The sequence below is a fragment of the Hemicordylus capensis genome, chromosome 2 (assembly GCF_027244095.1).
Source record: "Hemicordylus capensis ecotype Gifberg chromosome 2, rHemCap1.1.pri, whole genome shotgun sequence".
Classification (NCBI taxonomy): domain Eukaryota; kingdom Metazoa; phylum Chordata; class Lepidosauria; order Squamata; family Cordylidae; genus Hemicordylus; species Hemicordylus capensis.
The window spans coordinates 42,089,690-42,110,538 of NC_069658.1; the positions used below are offsets into that span (position 1 = coordinate 42,089,690).

The 20,849-nt window shown below is 42.3% G+C and overlaps 1 protein-coding gene across 1 annotated transcript; it reads right to left on the minus strand.

Moving 5' to 3' along the window:
* Nucleotides 1-5,483: 5,483 nt before the first annotated feature.
* Nucleotides 5,484-20,843, minus strand: SREK1IP1 (SREK1 interacting protein 1). The gene is made up of 5 exons (XM_053296189.1): nucleotides 20,690-20,843; nucleotides 12,646-12,690; nucleotides 9,618-9,758; nucleotides 7,066-7,144; nucleotides 5,484-5,828 (listed from the first exon to the last, which is right to left on the minus strand). Exons 1-5 carry the CDS (start codon nucleotides 20,700-20,702, stop codon nucleotides 5,636-5,638), a joined length of 471 nt encoding a protein of 156 aa, XP_053152164.1. The 5' UTR covers nucleotides 20,703-20,843; the 3' UTR covers nucleotides 5,484-5,635.
* Nucleotides 20,844-20,849: the final 6 nt, after the last annotated feature.

Below are 20,849 nucleotides of genomic sequence, written 5' to 3' on the forward strand. Positions count from 1 at the left end.
CCTGACGGGAGATATTCTACTGATTTCCTCCATCCAAATTCACAACTTGGTTCCAAATGGGCAGAGGAAATAATACCTTACCTTGCTTAGATTATGGTGAGAGAAACACCTATATCAGGCAGCAGCAATATAGAAAAGATGCTGAAAGGCATCATCTCATACTACATGGGATATGGCAATGGGAAACCCCTCCTACTAAAGAATACGGGGCTCTGTGGGTGCCAGGAGTCGATACCACACGTTACCTTACTCTAAGATAGCTTGTTACTGCAACTTGATGCTGCTTCGGTTGAGCTGATCAAGTTGGGAAACTGAAGTGACAGCCCATTGGTCTTTGAAAAACTATTTATTCATTTGAGGATTTATAACCCTCTTGTCAACTCAAGTACATTTTCAAAGCAGAGATCACTGTTACGTACATAGACAGTAATCGCAGCATTATCTTAACACCAGGGTGAATATACACCCAAGCAAACTCCATCAGATTTGAAGATTAAAAGCCTATTGACAAAGACAAGTTTTGATAATTTGTCGAAATGAGCCAAGCTCTTGGATCTGGCAGATCTCAAACTATAATTCTATAGACATGGGGCTACAGTAGTTAATGGCCAAAAACAATCTTGCCTTCAGATGTAGCAGCATCCTCAGCAAAATTCAACCCTGGCAATTGGGGAGGTATATATGAGAGTATGCACTCATTTATGTATCCTGAACAAACCAGTCCATTGAAATTAACTATAAAAGTATAAAAGTTTTAATAATAAATAAATAATAAATAAATAAATAAATAACTTTAAAAATAAAATAACTCAGTGGAGCTCTAGTATTTAAATACTCCAAGGAGTTAACCCTTCTCACCAGTCTGGTTGCTGTATTTTGACCCAACTGAAGTTTCTGAACTGCTTTTACATGCAGCCCCATATATAGTGCATTTGAGTAGGCCAGTTGAGAGATTTCCAGGCTATTTCCCAACAGTGGCAAGACTTCTCTTTTCAAGCAAGGAGCGCAGCTGGAGTATCAGCCAACACTGGAAAAATGGCTCTGGTTACAGCTTCCACCTGAGAACCCAGAAGGAAACTCCCTGGACTGCAAATGCCCTTGGCTGCAAGCAATCCTCTATAATAAAGTCCCTGGCGTGTCCTTCCGTGTCGCCAAGGCTGGTGTCTGCGTCCGTGTCTCCCTCGGCTGTTCTGGGCATGCGTGGAGCGCATGCCCAGAACACGCTGAGGGAGACACGACCGCAGGCACCAGGCAGCCATGTTGGCCAGTTGGTTGCCCGGCTGCGGGGAGGCCGGCGGCGCCCGCGGGACCGGCCGGGCTGCGGGGAGGGCAGAGGCGGTGGCGGCGGGACCGGGCCTGCCGCGGGGAAAGCTGAGGCAGCAGCGGCGGGTCCGGCCCGGCCACAGGGAGGGGAGAGGCGGCGGTGGCGGGTCTGGCCCAGCCGCAGGAAAGGAAGAGACGGCGGCGACGGGACCGGACCCGACCTGGAAGAGAGAGAAACGGCGGCGGCAGGACCGGCCTACTAGCGCCCGTTATTTTAACGGGCTTAAAAATACTAGTGCTGCATAAACCTGAATTTCTCAGGGTCTGTTCCTTTAAGTGCAAGACTCCTGCTTTTGAGCTTGCAAGTTGTTGCAGCATGGCAGGAGTGGGGGGCAGATTTGCACCACCTGCATTAGGCTGCTCTGGAAGTCAACCACCAAGATAAGAAAAACTTTCCTCCTTGCATTATTCAGGCTCACATTTTACCTTTCCCACATAGACACAGAAAGAGCAAGCAAGAAAAGTGCTCAGATTCAGGGCTGACCATCTAGCACAATATAATACAGCAGAGGCAGGCCTCAAGAGAGAGGGGGGAAGTGTCATTCCCAACTGGTCCCACCCCACATGAAAGCACAGAGATGATCTCAGGAACAGTAGTGTGCCCCAAGTAGTGTTCTCTCTAGCAGGGATTCCCAGATGTTCACTACAATTCCCATCATCCCCAGCTGCAATGGCCTTTGGCTAGGGATTATGGGAGTTGTCGTCAACATCTGGGAATCCCTGTTGACTTGACATTGGCCCCAAGCCCTGGGCAGCTGCCCAACCCTGATTGGACTGAACAGGCAGAGACCTCTCTCATTGGATGGATGGTCCGGCAAGGGGCCTGGATGACAGTGGGAAATTGTTTAATATAATGCCATTAAGAATTAATTGTGGGTGAACAATAAGCCCTGAAATCAATAAGATTTTAATAGTTGCTATGGCGACTTTCAGCAGTGACACCTGATAAAATCTCATTGACTTTCAGGTTGCAGCTCTTCAACTCTGCCACCAACACAAACATTTCTCTTCACTGGGGCTTTCGCTGCCACATGTCTATGAGAATCTGTTTAGCATTAGAGCATTAAAGTCTATCTCAAGTGGGCGGGGTGGGGTGGGGAGAGAACCAAGCACAATGAAAAGAAAACATCTTGCAACTGTGAGTAATGCTTATTGTCTTTATTTATTAAAAGGTAAGAGGCATAACATTATTGCCCTACAACAGATTATATAGCAAACCATGCTGTGCAACTTTATAAAGCTACAGCCTTCAGGAAGAAAGATGAATCATCTGTTATCAGAACTGAATATGCACAAAGTAAATGATTTTGAAAAATATGAACCGGGCAAAATCTTTCCACACACACACACAAAAGGTCTTGTGCAAGCCCACAAAATCTGTAGGAAGTACACAAGAATGCCCTATGCAACTTCCTCTGATTCCAGTGAAGCTTACACAAGAGGCATTCTTTGTGAAATATATCCTATTTAAATTAGAAAAGTTAGAGATAAGTATTTTGTCACTTTCTAGCAGAGCTGTCATATTAATTATTTTTATCAAGGAAGTTTTATTTTGCTTTAATTCAGTCATGTCCCTAACCATTCATCCAGCTGCCATTGGCAACCTAGAACTGTGGGTGGCGGGAAAGTGGTGCTGAGCTTTTATTTTTTTAAATTTACACCAGAGCAGCAGTTTCAAACCACCTCCAAGCGACAAGACCAATTGCAGCCACTGGGTGCTGCTCGTCACCCACTTTTTAAGTCTATAATGACCCAGAGCAACTTCCTGCCTCCTTATGGACTTAAAACAACAGGGAACACCCAGCTGCCAAGATTGTTCTCAATGCTTCCAGACACTGTTTGAAGGTGTGGAAGTGGCCAAATTAAAGACTTTCCCCAGCACCAGGAAGCAGGTGAATGCATTAGGTGGGGGTTACTCACTAACAAGGATGTCTTAACTGGTTAATTAAATCTCATATTAAACAAACAGTGTTGGGGGGGAAATGCCTTGTTTTGAAATGGTACATGGTGCTCTCCAGATTAGCTGCTCAACAGCAGCAAAATACTTCTGTTCAGGCAAATCGCATTTGAAAAGTAAACAGCAGGGGGAGCAGTCTCTTGGAAACTAACAACCCGAAAAAACAGCAAACATTTTACGCCGGATACATGTCATAGCAGTATATCGCAGCAATTAAATTCAAAACCAGGCATTGGAAATGTGAACAGCACCCTGCTGTCAGTGTAGGGACTGTGGTGTCACAACAGAAGAAGTGTGGAAGCACATTTCTGAGATCCGCCATGACCCTGTTGCAGGGTGTAATCTGGAAAGCGCCCATGTGTATGTCACAGTTTAGTGCCATCTTAGAAGAGGCATTTCCTCCTGTGAGAGTGAAGAGAAAATGTCTCTTCTAAGGTGGTGCCTGCCATCTGCAATTTTTGCAAGAAATAATTTTTTTAAAATGTGGCCCCAAATGTTATCTTAGACAATTAAAAATATTTAAATCAATCTGATTAGTCTATTAAAAAGGAAGCAGCTCATTTCCAGAAATATTAATTTGATTGAAACTGTTCCAGTGGAAACCAGAGATTCTAACCACTTTATGCTTAGTTTGGTTCTAAAGAAATGACAGGATTGACAATCCTTGTTTTAATTAAATATTGTTTTAATAGTTTTAACATTGTTTGAAAATTTTAAATGGTTGGAATGTTTCTACTTTATTTTGTTTTAACTAATGTTTTAACCTTTTCTGTTGTCATTTATTTTGCTTTGTTGTAAACCACCCAGAGGCATAAGGTTTGGGCAGTATAAAAATATGTTACGTTAAATTAAATCCTGTTTCTTTACAATTTGACAGGCACTTCAGGATAATTTTGTAGAACTATCTTTAAAGGAGCCAGAAGCGAGTTTCTTTTCATGTTTACGTCTTTGGCCCAACAAAATATATATGCCATTTTGACATTGTAACATTCTGTACAAAAGTTGGCTGTAATGCCAACAAAAACAACCACCACATGGAAATTGTTCATTCTGAGAACCTCAACAGATTTTTCTTTGCATTAGAAAAACTTCAGTGTGTGCTTAAACATGCTTTACAAGATATAATTTCGAAGACATGGCCCGCATTTCCATTTCTTTTGCCTACTCTAGGACAGAGTGCCCTGGGCAAGGAGTGCCTTCAGCACTCCCCCCTCAGCAGGTTAGTTTACCAGTGTTGCAAAATTGTGTGGTTTGTGCAGGGTTGCAAAACCTAGTTGTGTAACAGGCCCTCTAGCTTTTCTTAATAATGCCCCTGAGAAGGATCCAGAGTTGCCTCTCAGTACTTTGCTGCTTTACTGCAAGTGCTCTCCTGCTCCAGTTCTGGGCGATCCCACTGGTCTCACAGGCCTTTTGCAGCTGCTTCTTCAGTTTCCTCCCTTCTCTCCAGGTCTTGCCTTCCATCCTTTTCCCAGCCTAGCTATCTCTCTCTCACTCTCACACAATGAAAGAGAGAAAATAGTCAGAGACCATTATTTCCTGTGGCTGCCCTCCGCCACCGCCCCCAGCTCACTACTGACAGTACATTCAACAAGCAGCAATCATGAAGTTTAGCTCGGCGCCCCCTTCAGGTAGGTGGCCTGCATGATTGCCTGCCCTGGTTCCATACATACTTGTTTTACTGCACAAACACTTAATACAGGCCCTGATCCAAGGAGGCATGCGCAGAGGCTTACATGCACAAGTGGGCCATCCTGCTGTCCTCCCCAAGGCACAGCCTCCATTGTGTCACAAGAAGCTTTCAAAACTTTTTACCCTCCCCCAATGGTTTATCCTTAAAGCATTACAAATGCATTTTTAAAATCACATCGGAAGCGCAGCAGTTCAGGAATGACAACTACCATGCTGCATACCCTTTAGAAGAGAGAGACTGTGTCCCATTTTATTTTATTAACTAATTAACACAATGGTTGCAACGGTTTTAACATCCAGAAGTTTCCATCTGTAGTTTTCTTAAGCTTGTAGCAAAAGTCTGAATATACCAGTGCCAGAACTCCCCAGTCTTAGTATTGCTATGATCTTCTGTTCATGAATGGAAGCTAGATATTTCAAGTGAGTGTTGAGAGATTAAAACCTTAGGAAGTGAAATGAATTTCCTTTCAAATACAAAATAGTTATAAAACAGCCACAATGGAAAAAGCCTCTGTACACTTACAAATAGTTTTAGTTTAATAAAAGAAAGAGACATTTATAAATAAAGGAGGGTGTGGGGGTGTTTTTTTTGGTAAAAATATATATTTTTTTACTGGCAATTATAATCATAACCAAGCCAAATCTCAGTCACCCGAGTTGTGCTTCTCAGTCACTGCTAGAAGAGTCTGAACTATCAGAAGATGAAGACTCTTTTCCCTTTTTCCGTTTTTTCTTTCCTTTTTTGTGATGTTTTCTTTTCTTGGATTTACTCTTTTTCTCCTTCTTCTTTTCCTTCTTGTGGAATTTCTGTTTCTTTGATTTGGGCTCATCCTCTTCTGTGACACTTGATGAGCAAGATCTGTAAAGCACAATAATATCAATTATTTAATTAAACAGCCATCCTTCAGTAGCTACTCCCCAGTTTTGGAATTTTCTTCTTCTGGAGGACCACCGAAGCCCAGGTTTGGGCATCTTCCAGTAGGGATGTGCACCAACTGGTTCAGAGGCCCTTTTACAGGTCTCCAAATGTCCAGTGGTTTGGCCGGTTTGAAGGTGGAGGGAGGATATCTTTAAGGATGGGGGAGGGTGCTCTAACCCCTCCTGCTGCATTTCCCCCTCCAGCACTATATTTTTCAATGGTATGGCAGGGCGGCAGCATACCTCCTTGCTGCCCCGATGCCTCCTCAGACTGGAAGTGCCTGGTGTGCATGCTGTATCGTTCCAGTTTTAGTATATGTGCTGCCGAAGCGAGCATGCTCACGTCACAGCACATTTTACGTGCACGCACAACGTGCACACATGCACCGGGCACTTCTAGCCCGAGGCAGCAATGAGGTAAGCTGCTGCCCTGCCAGATCATTTTAAAAGGCAGTGCCAGAGGGGTAACGCAGCAGGAGGGGTAAGAGCACCCTCCCCCATCCTTAAGGATATCCCACCACCTTCGAACCAGCAGGTGCCAGTTCTGTGCACACCACTCTCTTCCAGAGGAAAATAAAGCCCAGAAGCTCTTATAAAGGCAGACTAGTAATGACCAGTGGACTGTTTTGCCAGATCATTTGTATTGTTTAACCATTTTGTGGTGTACTTCCAGTGTAAGAGGCTTTGATTGTTGGGTTGGGACAGGGAATACATTTAGAATACCAATAAAGATGATGGTTACAGCAGTAGAGTGTCTGACCAAAGCTATGCAGGGACAAACAGAAGTGCTTCCAACACTAGGAATTGGCTTAGGTTCACATTTAAGATAAAAAGGCAGCAAATCAGCATTTAAAAAGATAAATAAATACACAAATGAAGTATTAGTTGTGGAAATTGTTTGCAGAAGTTTATACACGATTCGGTAGAAATAATGTTCCTATTAAATAAAAATAAACATTTTTGAACATTTTAATATTTTAACTGTATTCCTTCTTGGCAAAAATAATAGATTCCACTTGATTTTTCAATAGAATTTCCATAGCATTGTCATGAACAGGGATTCAAATTTGAAGATAATTCACACACACACACACACACACACACACACACACACACACACTTCTATCCCCTGCCACCCTTTGCAGTTAGAAAATGTGACACAAAAAACTTTTAAATACCTTTTCCTTGCTTTCTTTAATTTTGATTTTTCATGGCTTTTCTTTTTGGCCTTTTTCTTTTCCTCCTCTTCAGCATTAGCTGTGAATTCAAAATGTCACATTTTATGAAAAATGTCTTACAAACATCTTGAATAAAGTAATTTTGGGTTCTATACACCCAACTGTGAAGCAAAAAAGAGACTATGCTCCTATGGCTACTGCCCTGGTACTGAGTGCGAGCTGGGACTTAGAAAAAAATAAATATTTTAAAGCCGAAGCAATTATACAAACTGAAATGAAGTTCAGCTTAAAAATAAGCAAGTTAGATTTTTAAATTGCTGCACACAATGAAGTATCCTTTGCCTCTCACCTTTGAGAGTAAGGTATGAGAACGTACATAAATGTGTCCTCACACCCTGAGAACCTTTAAAATGTGTCCTCACACCCTGAAAACAAGGATAGTTTCTCAATCACTTGTGGCTTACTGCCTCCACCTCCAGACTATTTCCTACCCCATCTCCCTTTAAGAGAAGAGCTGGTCTTGTGGTAGCAAGCATGACTTGTCCCCTTAGCTAAGCAGGGTCTGCCCTGGTTGCATATGAGTGGGAGACGATGTGTGAGCACTGTATGATATTCCCCTTAGGCAGGGGATGGAGCCGCTCTGGGAAGAGCATCTAGGTTCCAGGTTCCCTCCCTGGCATCTCCAAGATAGGGCTGAGAGAGATTCCTGCCTGCAACCTTGGAGAAACCACTGCCAGTCTAACTTCCTATGCTCCTAAGTTCTCATTTCAGACTGATCTACTAGTCAACACTTGATACAATCTTTGGGATGGGAAGGGGGAAGGAAAAGAGAAATATGACTTTCAGGGTCAGTTGTGGAATTTTAATGTCCTGTACATCTCCCAGCCCTGTCTGGCAGAAGCAAAATTATACAGATAATTTTTTTTGCATAATTTATACAGATCACAGAATTTTACTATTTCTGTGCAGAAAATATACAGGTCTGACAACATTCGAAGGTCAAGTCTTACAGGCACAAATGTAAAGACAACAGACCACGAACTTGAACTTAAAACTTGGAGGTGTTGTGGATGGCTAAAAATAAAAGATCACAACACAAAATTATCAAATTCCATAAAAACAGCAGCAGCTGTGACAGGTTTGCAGTAGAAAATTTTAGAGCACCTTTCCTCCTGAGCTCCACCTTTCCTTGGAATTCAGGGCTGTGTTTATGGATGTTTATCCTCACAGCATCCCTGTGAGGTAAGCTGTACTAAGAGATAGCGACTTAACCCAAGGTCACGCAGTAAGCACGGTTGCTATGGAAGGATTTGAACCTGGGTCTTCTCAATCTAAGGCCAGCACTCTGCTACACCATACTGATTCTCCAAAGTAATTGCATTAGATCCGCTAATACTTAAGTTACATTGCAATACAGTGGTAAACATATTTTATATTATAACACAGCAGAGAGTAACTGCTCATGTGAATAGCCCTGCTAACTGGGCAAAGAGGCACCTTTTACCGTGGTGATTCTTTTTATTTAGCAGGGGGAGAGTAACTGGCCCTATCCACCCCCAGCACAGTAATTCCAGTGACTGTTGCTGGTGTCTATCTTATGTTTGTTTTTAGAATGTGAGCCCTTTGGGGACAGGGTTCCATCTTATTTGTTTGTTATTTCTCTGTGTAAACCGCCCTGAGCCATTTTTGGAAGGGCGGTATAGAAATCAAATTATTATTATTATTCTCTTGTTTACACAGTCAGACAGGTGTTATTGACTGGTTTGTTTTATCCAGACATCGAGTCCTTCCCAAGGACCTGGGATGGCTGAATTTTATTGTCAATGTTGTTGCTGTTATAGATATCGTCGCAGAATATAGGCTGTTCCCAGTAAAGCTGCTTTTTGTAATTGGCTGATGGTGATTTCTGTGGCCCCTATGGTGTTGAGGTGCTCTTCAAGGTCTTTTGGAACTGCACCCAGGGCACCAATTACCACTGGGATTATTTTGGTCTTTTTCTGCCACAGCCTTTCAATTTCAATTTGTAGATCTTTGTATTTTGTTATTTGTTCTATTCCCCCCCCCTTCTATTCTGCTATCCCCTGGTATTACTATGTTGATTATTTTAACTTGTTTTTCTTTCTTCTTGACTACAGTGATATCTGGTGTATTGTGTGGCAGATGTTTGTCTGTCGGAAGTCCCATAATATTTTACATCTTCATTTTCTTCAAATTTTTCAATTTTATGGTCCCACCAATTTTTGGCTACAGGTAGCTTGTATTTTTTGCAGATGTTCCAGTGTATCATCCCTGCTACCTTGTCATGCCTTTGTTTGTAGTCAGTCTGTGCTATCTTTTTACAACAGCTGATTAGGTGGTCCACTGTTGTTGTTGTTATAAATAAGAATAGCAAATCTCTCCTTTTCTGATACCAACTCACACTTTAAGAAATTCTTTTGTCACTCAACTGAAGAATTGGTGATGAATGCATACAAAGAAAACTCAATAGCAAGACTGCATTAAAAGGAAAAATTGAACAAATAACAACTGGAGGGCATTTTCTGGAAGCTTACTCGTTTTCTCTGGAACGGTCTGCAGCTTTCCCAACTCCTCCTCTTCACTGTCTTCACTGCTTGTACTGCTGACATCTAGAACAATGTCTCTTTTGGGGTCCACCCGGAGAAAGTTTCGGCATTCAAATGTGAGATGACCCGCTGAGTAAATTGAACAGAAGAATAATTTAGGAAAAGCCATCAAAAATAGTAAGAGCGATTGCTCAGTGGTGAGAAAACAACTATCTTGCTTCTAATTTTTATGGGAAAATACAGACAGAAAGTTTTCATTCCTAAAGAAGACCCTTTTTAAAGTGGTGAACTCTCAGAAATGAATGCAAAGTAGAAAAAGAAAGTAACCAATCAAGCATACACTTTCTTCCAGTGAAATTGGTTTTGAATAGGCAAGCAACGCCCCCCCTCCCCCGGCGCTCATGGAACTTGTTTGTACATGGCTCAAGGATCACAGCCTTACAACTCATTCCTATATTCAAGTGCTATAAATAATAATAAACTTTGTTAGCCACCGCATTACAAATTGTTCTCTGGGTGGCTCCTGCCTTAGGACACTAGATCTGCTTAAGAAACCTAACTAGTGCCCTTCTGCCTATACAGGAGTACCTCATTATCTGCGGGGGTTCCATTCCTGCAGATTACCGCAGGTAATGAAACCGTGGATAATGAGTCATTAAGTCTCTGGGTTAGGGTTCCCAGACTCAATCCCCTCCCATTTTTGCAAAAATGGGCCAAAAAAGTGCCCCAACAAGCTCCGCGGGCTGCCAGGAGTCCAAGGATGCCCCCTGTAAGTGTAAAAGTCCCAGAAATTTTGTGGAAAATCATGGGGGGGGGGTGTTTTTACAAATGAGCCATAAAATGGCTCTCCTCCACAAAACAGCAGCCAAAAATGACCTCCGATGTCATTTCTGGCCATCCCCGACTCGCAGATATGAACCCCCTTTTGGACAGATTTCCCCCCCACGTATGCTGAGGTCAAGTGCCCATTACCCAACTGCCGATATGCAAAACTGAGGATGGCAAGTCCAAAGAGTGAAGTAAGCCTGTATTTAATTAAGTGAATTTCTAACAACCAAAACCAGAGCTGGCTCATTCCCCAAGTTTAGGTTGCCACTGATGCCGTGATGTCACAGCTGCTACTGTAGATTCATAGGACTAGGTTTTCACTCTCCCCTGCTACAGTGAATGTTACAGAGAACAACATTCTTGTCTAAAGAGACAACAAATGGGACAATCTTGTCACAATGATTCTTAAAAAACCTAATCTCTTTGAAAATGTTTTATCGGTGAACAGCCTTATCTAAGAACGTAATTTCAAATCATGTAATTTTTGTATCTAAGCAACAGGCCAGAATAATCTTCTGATGGGCGGTGTTAATGGGAAGAAAAAGAGTGGAAGAGCAGTGGACAGACATAACTGTGTAGCTGTTAAGCACAAAAACATAAATAGCTTGAGAGTATAAGGAAATCTTGCTTCAAAAGCCTTCATAGGAGTTAAGAGATCCTTCATATAAAAAAAATGTTTTAACAAAAACAAATACACAAATACTGAAATACAGTTAAAAATACTGTTTAACGTTTCTAACTAAATTTTTATTTAATTTTAGAAAATCTTGTTAGTGCACATTAAACAATCCAGTTGCTTCGTAATAGAAGAAACTGATAAACATCAAAGCAGCATCAGAACTAGGTATAATGCTGATAAACACTAGCATGGGAAAGTTGGTTTTTGAGAAGATGTTAAAAAGTTTAATAATTGAAAAGTATCTTCATAAAAATACATAACTGTAAATTAAAACAAAAGTAAGACCCAAACAAAGGACACTGAACACAGCATTAGGTCAATTGCATCTTAAATCTTCCCTGCTTTCACACTACACTAGCACCATTCAGTCAAATGGAAATTAGACATTCTCAAACCCTGAGGATTGGAGCAGGTTCAGAATAATGCACTGCTTTATTAACAGATTCAATCCAATAATAATAGAATTGGACTCTTACAATGCACTGCTACTTTACTAAGTTGGAACCTATATCACAGGGCACTTCATCCTTTTCCTTCCATAGTAGCGTATTATAAGAAAATGAAAAATTGTCTTATATGATCTCAAGCCATCTAGACCAGGGATTCTCAACGTTGGGTCCCCAGATAATATTGGACTTCAACTCCCATAATCCCCAGCGGCCTTTAGTTGGGGATTATGGGAGTTGAAGTCCAGTAACATCTGGGAGCCCAACGTTGAGAATCTCTAATCTAGACGGTCCATCTAGACCAGTACTGTATACTTTGACTGGGAGGGGCCCGCCAGCAAGCTGACCTTGCTTACCCGAGCCAGGGATTGCTCTAGGAACCTTCTGCATGTAAACCATGTGCTCTGCCACTAAGCTTTGGCCTTTTAATTGCCCCTCTTTGTGCCTTCCTTAAACTGCATTGAATTTTAACTCCCCTCATTTTAATTCCCTGTTGGACAGCCAGCACATTCACACACCAGCAAGCCTCAAGACTAATCTTTGTCCTTTTTCACCACCTACTCTTCCTCTTGGCTCAAGAGCACTTGACACGTGTGTCCAAGGAGAGATAGGAGTAAAACTTTAGTGGAAAAGCATCACCTGGGGAAGAAAAAAACAACCACCCTCTAATATAAATCTGGGAGATTTTAATAAGCCCTGCCCTCAACTATCCCCATACCTTTCAGCAGCTTATGAAACATTTGTCCGAGAATCAAAACATGATCAGTGTTGGCCTTTTTTTATCCCTACTATAAACCTGGATTAAATAAACTACATAGGTTTGGGAAATTCAGATAAATACTGAATACAAACCCTTCACCAAGCTTCATAAAAATGGCTTGTGTTATTCTAAAAAACAAAGTTTTGCTGTTCATTATATTTTCCAATTCAGTCTCAAATATTTATTGTTCACTTCAGTAACAAAAACGTACAGACTGTTTTCCAACAAACACACATACAACAGTTTACATAGCAAAAGGAACTAGGGGGGAAAGACCCTTTGGTAATGCTTATTGTTACTTACGATAGCCACATTTCTTGCACCCTGCCCTGATATCTTTATTTCCACCTGGGGGGGAAAAGTACATTTCGTATTAGATTAGAAAGAGAATTAAGAGATGCAATATTTGAGGGGAAAGGCCATCTGTTTTGTGATCCGTGAAGCACAAAGAAGTGGTAGTAATATTGCCAGTTTTACTTCCTTGATGTATTTGCTAAATAAAACAATCACATAAAGTTACCGAAATTCACATTACAATCTTTCCCACATAATACACATGATTTTGAGACAACACATTTTATGCTGGTGTAAAATTAGCAAAGAAGAGTTAGCAACCTTTTCTGGAAGCATAAAATGAGGAGTTACAAATGGAGACCTGCAAGTTTTTATTTCCAGCATGGAAAAGCCACACTTGTGGTCTGTCCCCAGGTGACAGACTCCTCTCTTCCTCATGACTACCATGACAGAGAGTTGTGTGTAGTCTTTCCTTCTCCATATTCCATTCTTTCCCACCCCAAGATCTGCATGGGGCCAGTTTATAAGAATAGTATTTTCCACCTTGAACAAGGAATGTAACATCTGAGAGATGTTCCCCAACTTTGACAGCATCATGCTGGGTACATCCATTTTATATCATGCCCAGACCACTTTGCTTTTTCCCTAAGGCTGCACATTTGGCAGAACAAGCAGCTCATAAGATGTGCTACTTCTGTAGGCTGCACAAGGCCATGTTCTATATGCCATTTCCTACTAGTGATATCCTGGTGGCAATAATGGAGCTGCGTATAGGAGAAAGGATGGGTCTGCTTACTGGAAATAAAGAATTGCCACAAAACAAGGAAATCTAGCAGATTTTGTTCAAATGTGAACACAGGTTAAAAGAACAGACACTGTCCATTTCCCTTCTCCTCCCACATTTTGTTCCCTCATCTCATAAAGATATACATCAGAGATGGCAACCTGAGCAATCCAGCTGTTCTGAAACTACAACTCCCATCATCCCCAATGTATTTTGGCTAAGGATGATGGGAGTTGTAGTCCAATAACTGAGGTTGGAGAGCCTCAACTGGCCACTCTGTTATACATTATCTCCAGAGTCTTGAGAAAATTAAATGCTGGCTCATTCATCATAGAACAGGCACTGCCTTTACAAAGACAGTATTAACACTAAACACATTTCCTTAAGCATTTTTATTGTGGGAGAGATAGATAACAACCAAACTCCTTATCTCTGCTTAAAAAAAGAAGAAGCAACATTTCAAGAGTTCACCATAAAGCAATGACTCAAGCAATGAAAAATAGCAGCATTTCAAGAGTTCACCATAAAGCAATGACTCAAAATAAAAGTGGATTAATTAACATATAAACTAAGCATCACCCTAGTTTGCATGAAAAAAGTTTTTTAAAACTTCATCTGAATGAATTTATTCCCATAGAAACTGCAGGAGCTAGAATTAACAAAATCATACTGATGCTAAAGATACCGCTGTCCTTCACTAAAATACATTTCAAAAACGTTAATCACAATTGTATCTGAGCAGAAGATAAACTTGGATTTCTTTTTTGAGTAATTATATGTAATGATAATAAACTTTGCCATACTAAACCCACCCCCCCACCGCAAATGATAGTGGGGCGGGGAGGGGAGAGAGGTGGCACCAAGTCAATTTGCAACATCCTTATGAAGCTTAGTAAGTCTGCCAGGTGTTTCATTTTGTTTAGGCTGCCAGTTTTCACCAGACAGAAACGGAAAAGCTAGATTTAAAAGAGAAATTCCTACCAGCACGATCCAATTTCTGCCTATTGTCTTTAAGAAGTGTGAACCCTTGTGCTCTGGGTATGCACATCTGAACCGCCCCACCCCCAACGTAGGTCTAATGTCCAACATTACTGAGTCTATTCTCACGACCAGGAGGAACCGGGCTAAAGGAGTCTGCTGCAATAGGAGCCACAGGGCTCTCGGCAGCAAACCTCACAAAATACCCCTCCCCTTAAACGAGGTTAGTGGAGCAAGCGCTCCACTAACCCTGTTTAGTTGATTGTGTGCCGCCCCTGACCAGGAGGTTACAACAAGCCTCCTGGCCTTGGTGGTCTCTCCAGGATGCCCCCCACACTTGTGCAGGGCATCCTAGGACTTCCAGGGGCCAGGCAGCCCCCGATCTCCACCGCCCTTATCGGCTCCTTGACAGAGCCAGTAGTTGTGTGGGCAGCCATTCCGGCTGCCCAGGGCGAGCTCCCTCTTGCCCTGGCTAAGCCCGCTCTCCCCACAGAGCCTGGTTATTTGTCTTCTCTCTCTCTTTTTACAGCTACCGGGGTAGAAACAGTTACATACTGAAAAAGTGAAACGCAGCCTAATTGTTAAATTTTGGTACAGAAGAATATGCGACGATGAACCATGAACAGACTCATATATGCAGTAAGTGTGTGTAAAGTTTCAGCTGAACCAGAAACTGTTCTTTTGCCACTTGGCATCAGTTTTGGGCATATGTGGATGGATCATGCTCAACTGCAGTCCCACCTGATAAATCCCCCAACATTCTGATATATTTGCAATTTATTTACTTTATTGTAAGTCATATTTTGTTGTATTGTTTGTATTTTTGAAAGCTATTTTGAAACAAAAATCAAGGCTAAAAAAAGCTATTTTCCTCTTCAGCGCACAACTGTCCATGTTTATTCAGAAGTAAAATATGCTGTCTTCAGTAGGGCTTATCCACAGGTAAGTATCCACAGGACTGCAGCCTAAGTAAAGTGCTAGTCAAAGGTTAATTCATTCAGTATTGGCTAGTTAACATCAATGACAAGGGATCTCCAACTGGGAAATCTTTACTACCATGAAGAAGGGGAAAGGAAGCTCTGTCTCTTTTCTAAAGAGAGTTCTACAGTCAAATAACCAAAATGGTTTGGTTGTTAAACAGGGCTTGAACAGCATTACAGATTCCCAGGTGCCAACATCAAGTTTTTAGAAAGCATTTTTCTAGCCCATTTTTAAAAACCTTGCGTAGTTCCAAAAACCATTATGCCACTGTTTATTCAAGTCTCCCACCCACTTAATAATATGGAGAAACTGTAATTATATTATGCTTTGTTGATATGCTATTACCAAAATCATAATTACATTATTAGGGTGACTTTTTAGCAAACAGTGCCACCTGGGGTAGAAACATGCCGCTACTAGCTACACCCTTTGGGAGATCTCTCAGAAGTGGCTCCACACATTGCCTGCTGCTGCACTCCAGGTTACTATGGCTCATATTAAATGAGGCAGCACTGTTTGTTTAAAGCAAACATTTTAAACCAGTGTGCTATAATAATTAAGAGTGCTGGACTATGACGGGGGAGATCAGGTTCAAATCCCCTCTCAGCTATGAAGCTCACTAGATGCATTAGTCTAGATGCAGTCACTCTCTCAGCCCAACCTATCTCACAGGGTTGTTGTGAAGAATTAAAAGTGGGTGTGGAAGAAAGAATCATACACACCACCCTGAGCTCCTTGGGAGGAAAGGTGAGATATAATAAATGCCATAAATCAATTAAAAACCAGGCCTTTCCCAGTAGCATATATACAGTTGGGATTGGTGGCCCAATAAAGGTAAAGAGTGCCGTCGAGTAGGTGTTGACTCCTTGTGCCCACAGAGCCCTGTGGTTGTCTTTAGTAGAATACAGGAGGGGTTTACCATTGCCTCCTCCAGTGCAGTATGAGATTATGCCTTTCAGCACCTTCCTATATCACTGCTGCCCAATATAGGTGTTTCCCATAGTCTTTACCTTAAAGGTAAAGTGTGCCGTCAAGTCGATTTCGACTCCTGATGACCACAGAGCATTGTGGTTGTCTTTGGTAGAATACAGGAGGGGTTTATCATTGCCATCTGCTTCACAGTATGAGATGATGCCTTTCAGCATCTTCCTATATCGCTGCTGCCCGATATAGGTGTTTCCCATAGTCTGGGAAACATAACAGTGGGGATTCGAACCAGCAAACTCTGGCTTGCTAGTCAAGTCATTTCCTGAATACACAGGGCAAAAAGAGGTGGCCCTAATCCTTCTCCTGCCTGTGGCTTAGCTCCCTGCCCTAATCCTTCTCCTGCCTGTGGCTTAGCTCCTTAGCTACCTGCCTGTGGCTTGGCTTCCTGTGGCTTAGCTCCCTCCCTCCTGATATCACTTTCCCCCAGTCAAACTCCGATACCTGAAGAAGCCTGATTGGAAGAAAACCACCTGGGGAGAAAGCCTACAGGAAGGGGTGTGAGTGCTTGCGCTCACTTGCACAAGTGTGGAAATGGCCTACTCCCTCACCTTTTGCTCTAAGAATTAAATAAATCCCCCCTGATTTTGTATGTTATTGGAGCAGACCCAGGTAGATGGGTCAGCTGCCATCATATGCAACGTGAGCTGTAGTAGGTAGTGTTGAATTTAAATTGGGGAGTCATTAAGTTCACTGGGAGCACTTCCAGACAGCAAGCTTTATAGATTAACTGCAAGGCTTTACTTCAAATTTGCCCCCCAAAACCAATGCAAATAGTGGATTTTTTTGTTTATTGCCCTGGATATAAATCAGGCTAGGCTCTAACACCGCAATGAAAAATCCAGATTGTGTGTGAAGTGCTTCCCAATATTTCACATGGACTTCAGCACAAATCTGTCCAATGTGCAAACACACACCCTCGATTCCGAACTAAAAGCCCTGTCTGGAAATGCTCTGGTGACCTTAAAATAATCTTACACACACACACACGATAAGAGAGAGAGACCTGTCAGGCCCCCTCTTGCCCATTTAAAAATGCCTTCAATGCCTATTTAGATTTTACAAGGCTTTAGTTATATAATGCTACTGTTTTTGCTCCTTTTAACCCATTTTATTGTTATATGTTGTATTATATATATACTTTATTATATGTATTGTAATTCTGTAATTATTAATGTTAGCCACCTTGGTCTATTTTTTGGGAAAGGCAAGGATAAAGATGCTGTTAATAATGAAAACAAACAAAAGATAACACTCATGTATGTCAAGATACCATGGACAGCCAGGAAAACAAAACAAATGGATCATGGAACAAATCAATCCAGAATTTTCACTCGAGGCACAAATGACCAGGCTCAAACTGTCATTATGCGAAAACCCAGCTCCCGCGAGAATTTCATAATGCTGGGGAAAGTTGAAGGAAAGAGAAGAAGAGGACGACCAGCAGCAAGGTGGATGGACTCAATTATGACAGCAATGAATGCACCACTGAGGGACATTAAAGGCCAAGCTGAAGACAGATCATCCTGGAGAGAATCTATCTATGAGGTCACTAAGGTCACTGGATGGCACTGAATCAATCAATGTCAGCTGTGGTGGCACAGTGGGGAAGCAGCTTGCCTAAGGAGCAAAAGGCTGTTAGTTCGAATCCCCGCCAGTGTGCTTCCCAGACTATACCTTATTATATATAGTCACCTATATAAGGGCAGCACAGATATAGGAAGGTGTTGGAGGCAGATGCTCACTTCAGTGACAATGGCAAAGGCATCATCTCAAACTACGAGGGGGAGAGATGATGGTAAACTACTCCTGTACTCTATCAAGAAAACCACATGGCTCCGTGGGTGCTAGGAGTTAACACCAACTAGACGGCACAATCTTTCCTTTTCTTATGTTGCCTAAGTCATTGGAGGAAGGACAAGATACCAGTGGTTTATTTATTACTTCTAACTCACCCAGATGACTCTGTCAATGAAAGAATACCCCCAAATCATTTCTTTTCGCTTTCATTCATATCTGTAAATGCTGATCAATTTCAGTTGAGAATGAAGGCTACTGGGATAGAGCTGAAGTACTAATTGTCTATTAGATCTTTGAAACAATCACTGTCCCCAGCATAACCCTTGTGCAACCTTCCTTGTGAATAAGCATTCAGATACCCATGTGAATGAAGCATACAGACAGACAAGACAGAAGAAGAAAAAAGAGATTTCATTGATGTTCTTTGAACACTGAGGTAGGGTGTGTGTATCTATATCTATATCTATCTATCTATCTATCTATCTAGAGAGTGTGTCAGTCCATGGTGGTTATTCAGTCAGCAGAGTGGGGGTCCAGGTACCCTATCAGAAACAGTATAGTAGACAACTCAGTACTGTACAACATTGTTGAAACCACTCAGATAGAAGAACTGGAGCAAGAGGCAGCTAGATTTAGGCCTATGTGTACACAGAATCAGACATATACCTGGAGGAAACTAGGTACATATAGCAATCTGTGCTCAGGAGTGGAACTCTGTTGATCCTTTTGGATCTCGGAGGCTTTCGATACTATTGACCATAGTATCCTTCTGGAACGTCTGAGGGGATTGGGGACGGGAAGCACTGCTTTGCAGTGGTTCCATTCCTACCTCACAGGCAGATTCCAGATGGTGTCTCTTGGAGACTGTTATTCTTCAAAATCTGAACTTTCGTATGGTGTCCCTCAGGGCTCCGTAATGTCTCTGATGTTGTTTAACATCTACATAAAACCGCTGGGAGAGATCATCAGGAGATCTGGTGCAGGGTGTTATCAATATGCCGATGACACCCAAATCTATTTATCCATGACAACATCATCGGGAGAAGGCATAACCTCCCTAAATATCTGCCTGGAGACAGTAATGGGCTGGATGAGGGATAACAAACTGAAGCTGAATCCAGATAAGACGGAGGTACTTATTGTGTGGGGTCGGAACTAAGGAGACAATTTTGATCTTTCAGTTCTGGATAGGGTTACGCTCCTCCAGAAGGAACAGATACGCAGTCTGGGGGTGCTCCTGAATCCAAACCTCTCCCTGCTGCCCCAGCTGAGGCGGTGGCCAGAGATGCTTTTCATCAGCTTTAGCTGCATTCATTTCTTGAGATGAATGGCCTCAAAACGGTGGTACATATGCTGGTAACCTCTCTGCTGGATTATTGCAACGTGCTCTGTGGGCCTGCCTTTGTATGTAGTCCATAAACTGCAGTTGGTTTGCAGCAGCCAGGTTGGTCTCTGGTTAAATGATTTTAGTATTAGTTATTTTAATGTTTAAATGATTTTAATTGTAAACTGCCCAGAGACGAAGTTTTGGGTGGTATAAAAATATGTTAGATAAAATAAATAAGTGGTCTACCTTGGCATCTGCAAAAGACAATGCTCCATCCTTTCAACAGCATTTACACAGCAAGGACTGGAGACATTTAGAGTGTGTGCCACCTCTGTGCTTCTCCATGTGACATTTGCATTTAGCTTTTTAGAGCTTAAGGCACCTTCTCTCATTCACGTTCCGTACAATCCTACACATTTACCTGGAAGTAAGCGTCAGTGCCTAATAGCCTGCCTAAATTATCCAACAGGAGTCCTATTTAAGTAGCTCTTTAGAATAACTCCCAAGTAGTACTATTGTTTCCATTTAAACCACCTAATAGCACAGTGGGGAAATGACTTGACTAGCCAACCAGGGGCTGCCGGTTCGAATCTCCACTGGTATGTTTCCCAGACTACGGGCAGCAGCAATATAGGAAGATGCTGAAAGGCATCACTTCATACTGTGCGGGAGCTGGCAATGCTAAACCCCTCCTGTATTCTACCAAAGACAACCACGGGGCCCTCTGTGGGCGCCAGAAATCAACACTGACTCCACGGCAGACTTTACCTTTAGTACTATTGAGTAACTTAACCTCAAGCAGTTACCATAAAACTAACCCAATAACCGATCTTTTAAACACAATCCATTAAAAGTTACATGACTGAAAGCCTGCCACCTGCATTTGTACCTGTATTTATTTGGAAATAAGTCAAGGTTATACCGTTTATGAAACTGGATAAATTCAGCACTTGACATGAGCTTACACACACACCCCCACACACCCCAACCCTCCGCGCCTTAGCAAAGCAAGAGGCAAGCCCCGCCGTCCCAGTTGCTCAGTGGGTTTTCCTCCATTGTCCGCTCTGGTCTCTTCCCCATTTGAACGACAGAGAGCTGGGGGGGGGGGCGGGGCGGCAGTTAACTTCCCATACTATCACCGCGTCTTGTACCTAACGTGCAGCTACTATGCCCAGTCGCCACCAACATTAGCAGCTCACCTGGCAACGCCATGCAGCCCCCGACCAATCTCCAAAGGAGCGGACACCACCCCGGACGACTTTTTAGCCCGACTGCTCTCAGCGGCAGCAGCGAGCGATACTTCTCCGCCGGAACACTTTGAACGGAGCACAGAGGACTGTACCATCAGATTGGGATAGG

Excerpts from the sequence above, each read along its gene's own strand:
- SREK1IP1 (XM_053296189.1), bottom strand. Across the intron at positions 9,759-12,645 it reads GTGCAAGAAATGTGGCTATC|CGGGTCATCTCACATTTGAA; the intron begins GTAAGTAACAAT and ends CAATTTACTCAG. Across the intron at positions 5,829-7,065 it reads TTAAAGAAAGCAAGGAAAAG|ATCTTGCTCATCAAGTGTCA; the intron begins GTATTTAAAAGT and ends TGTGCTTTACAG.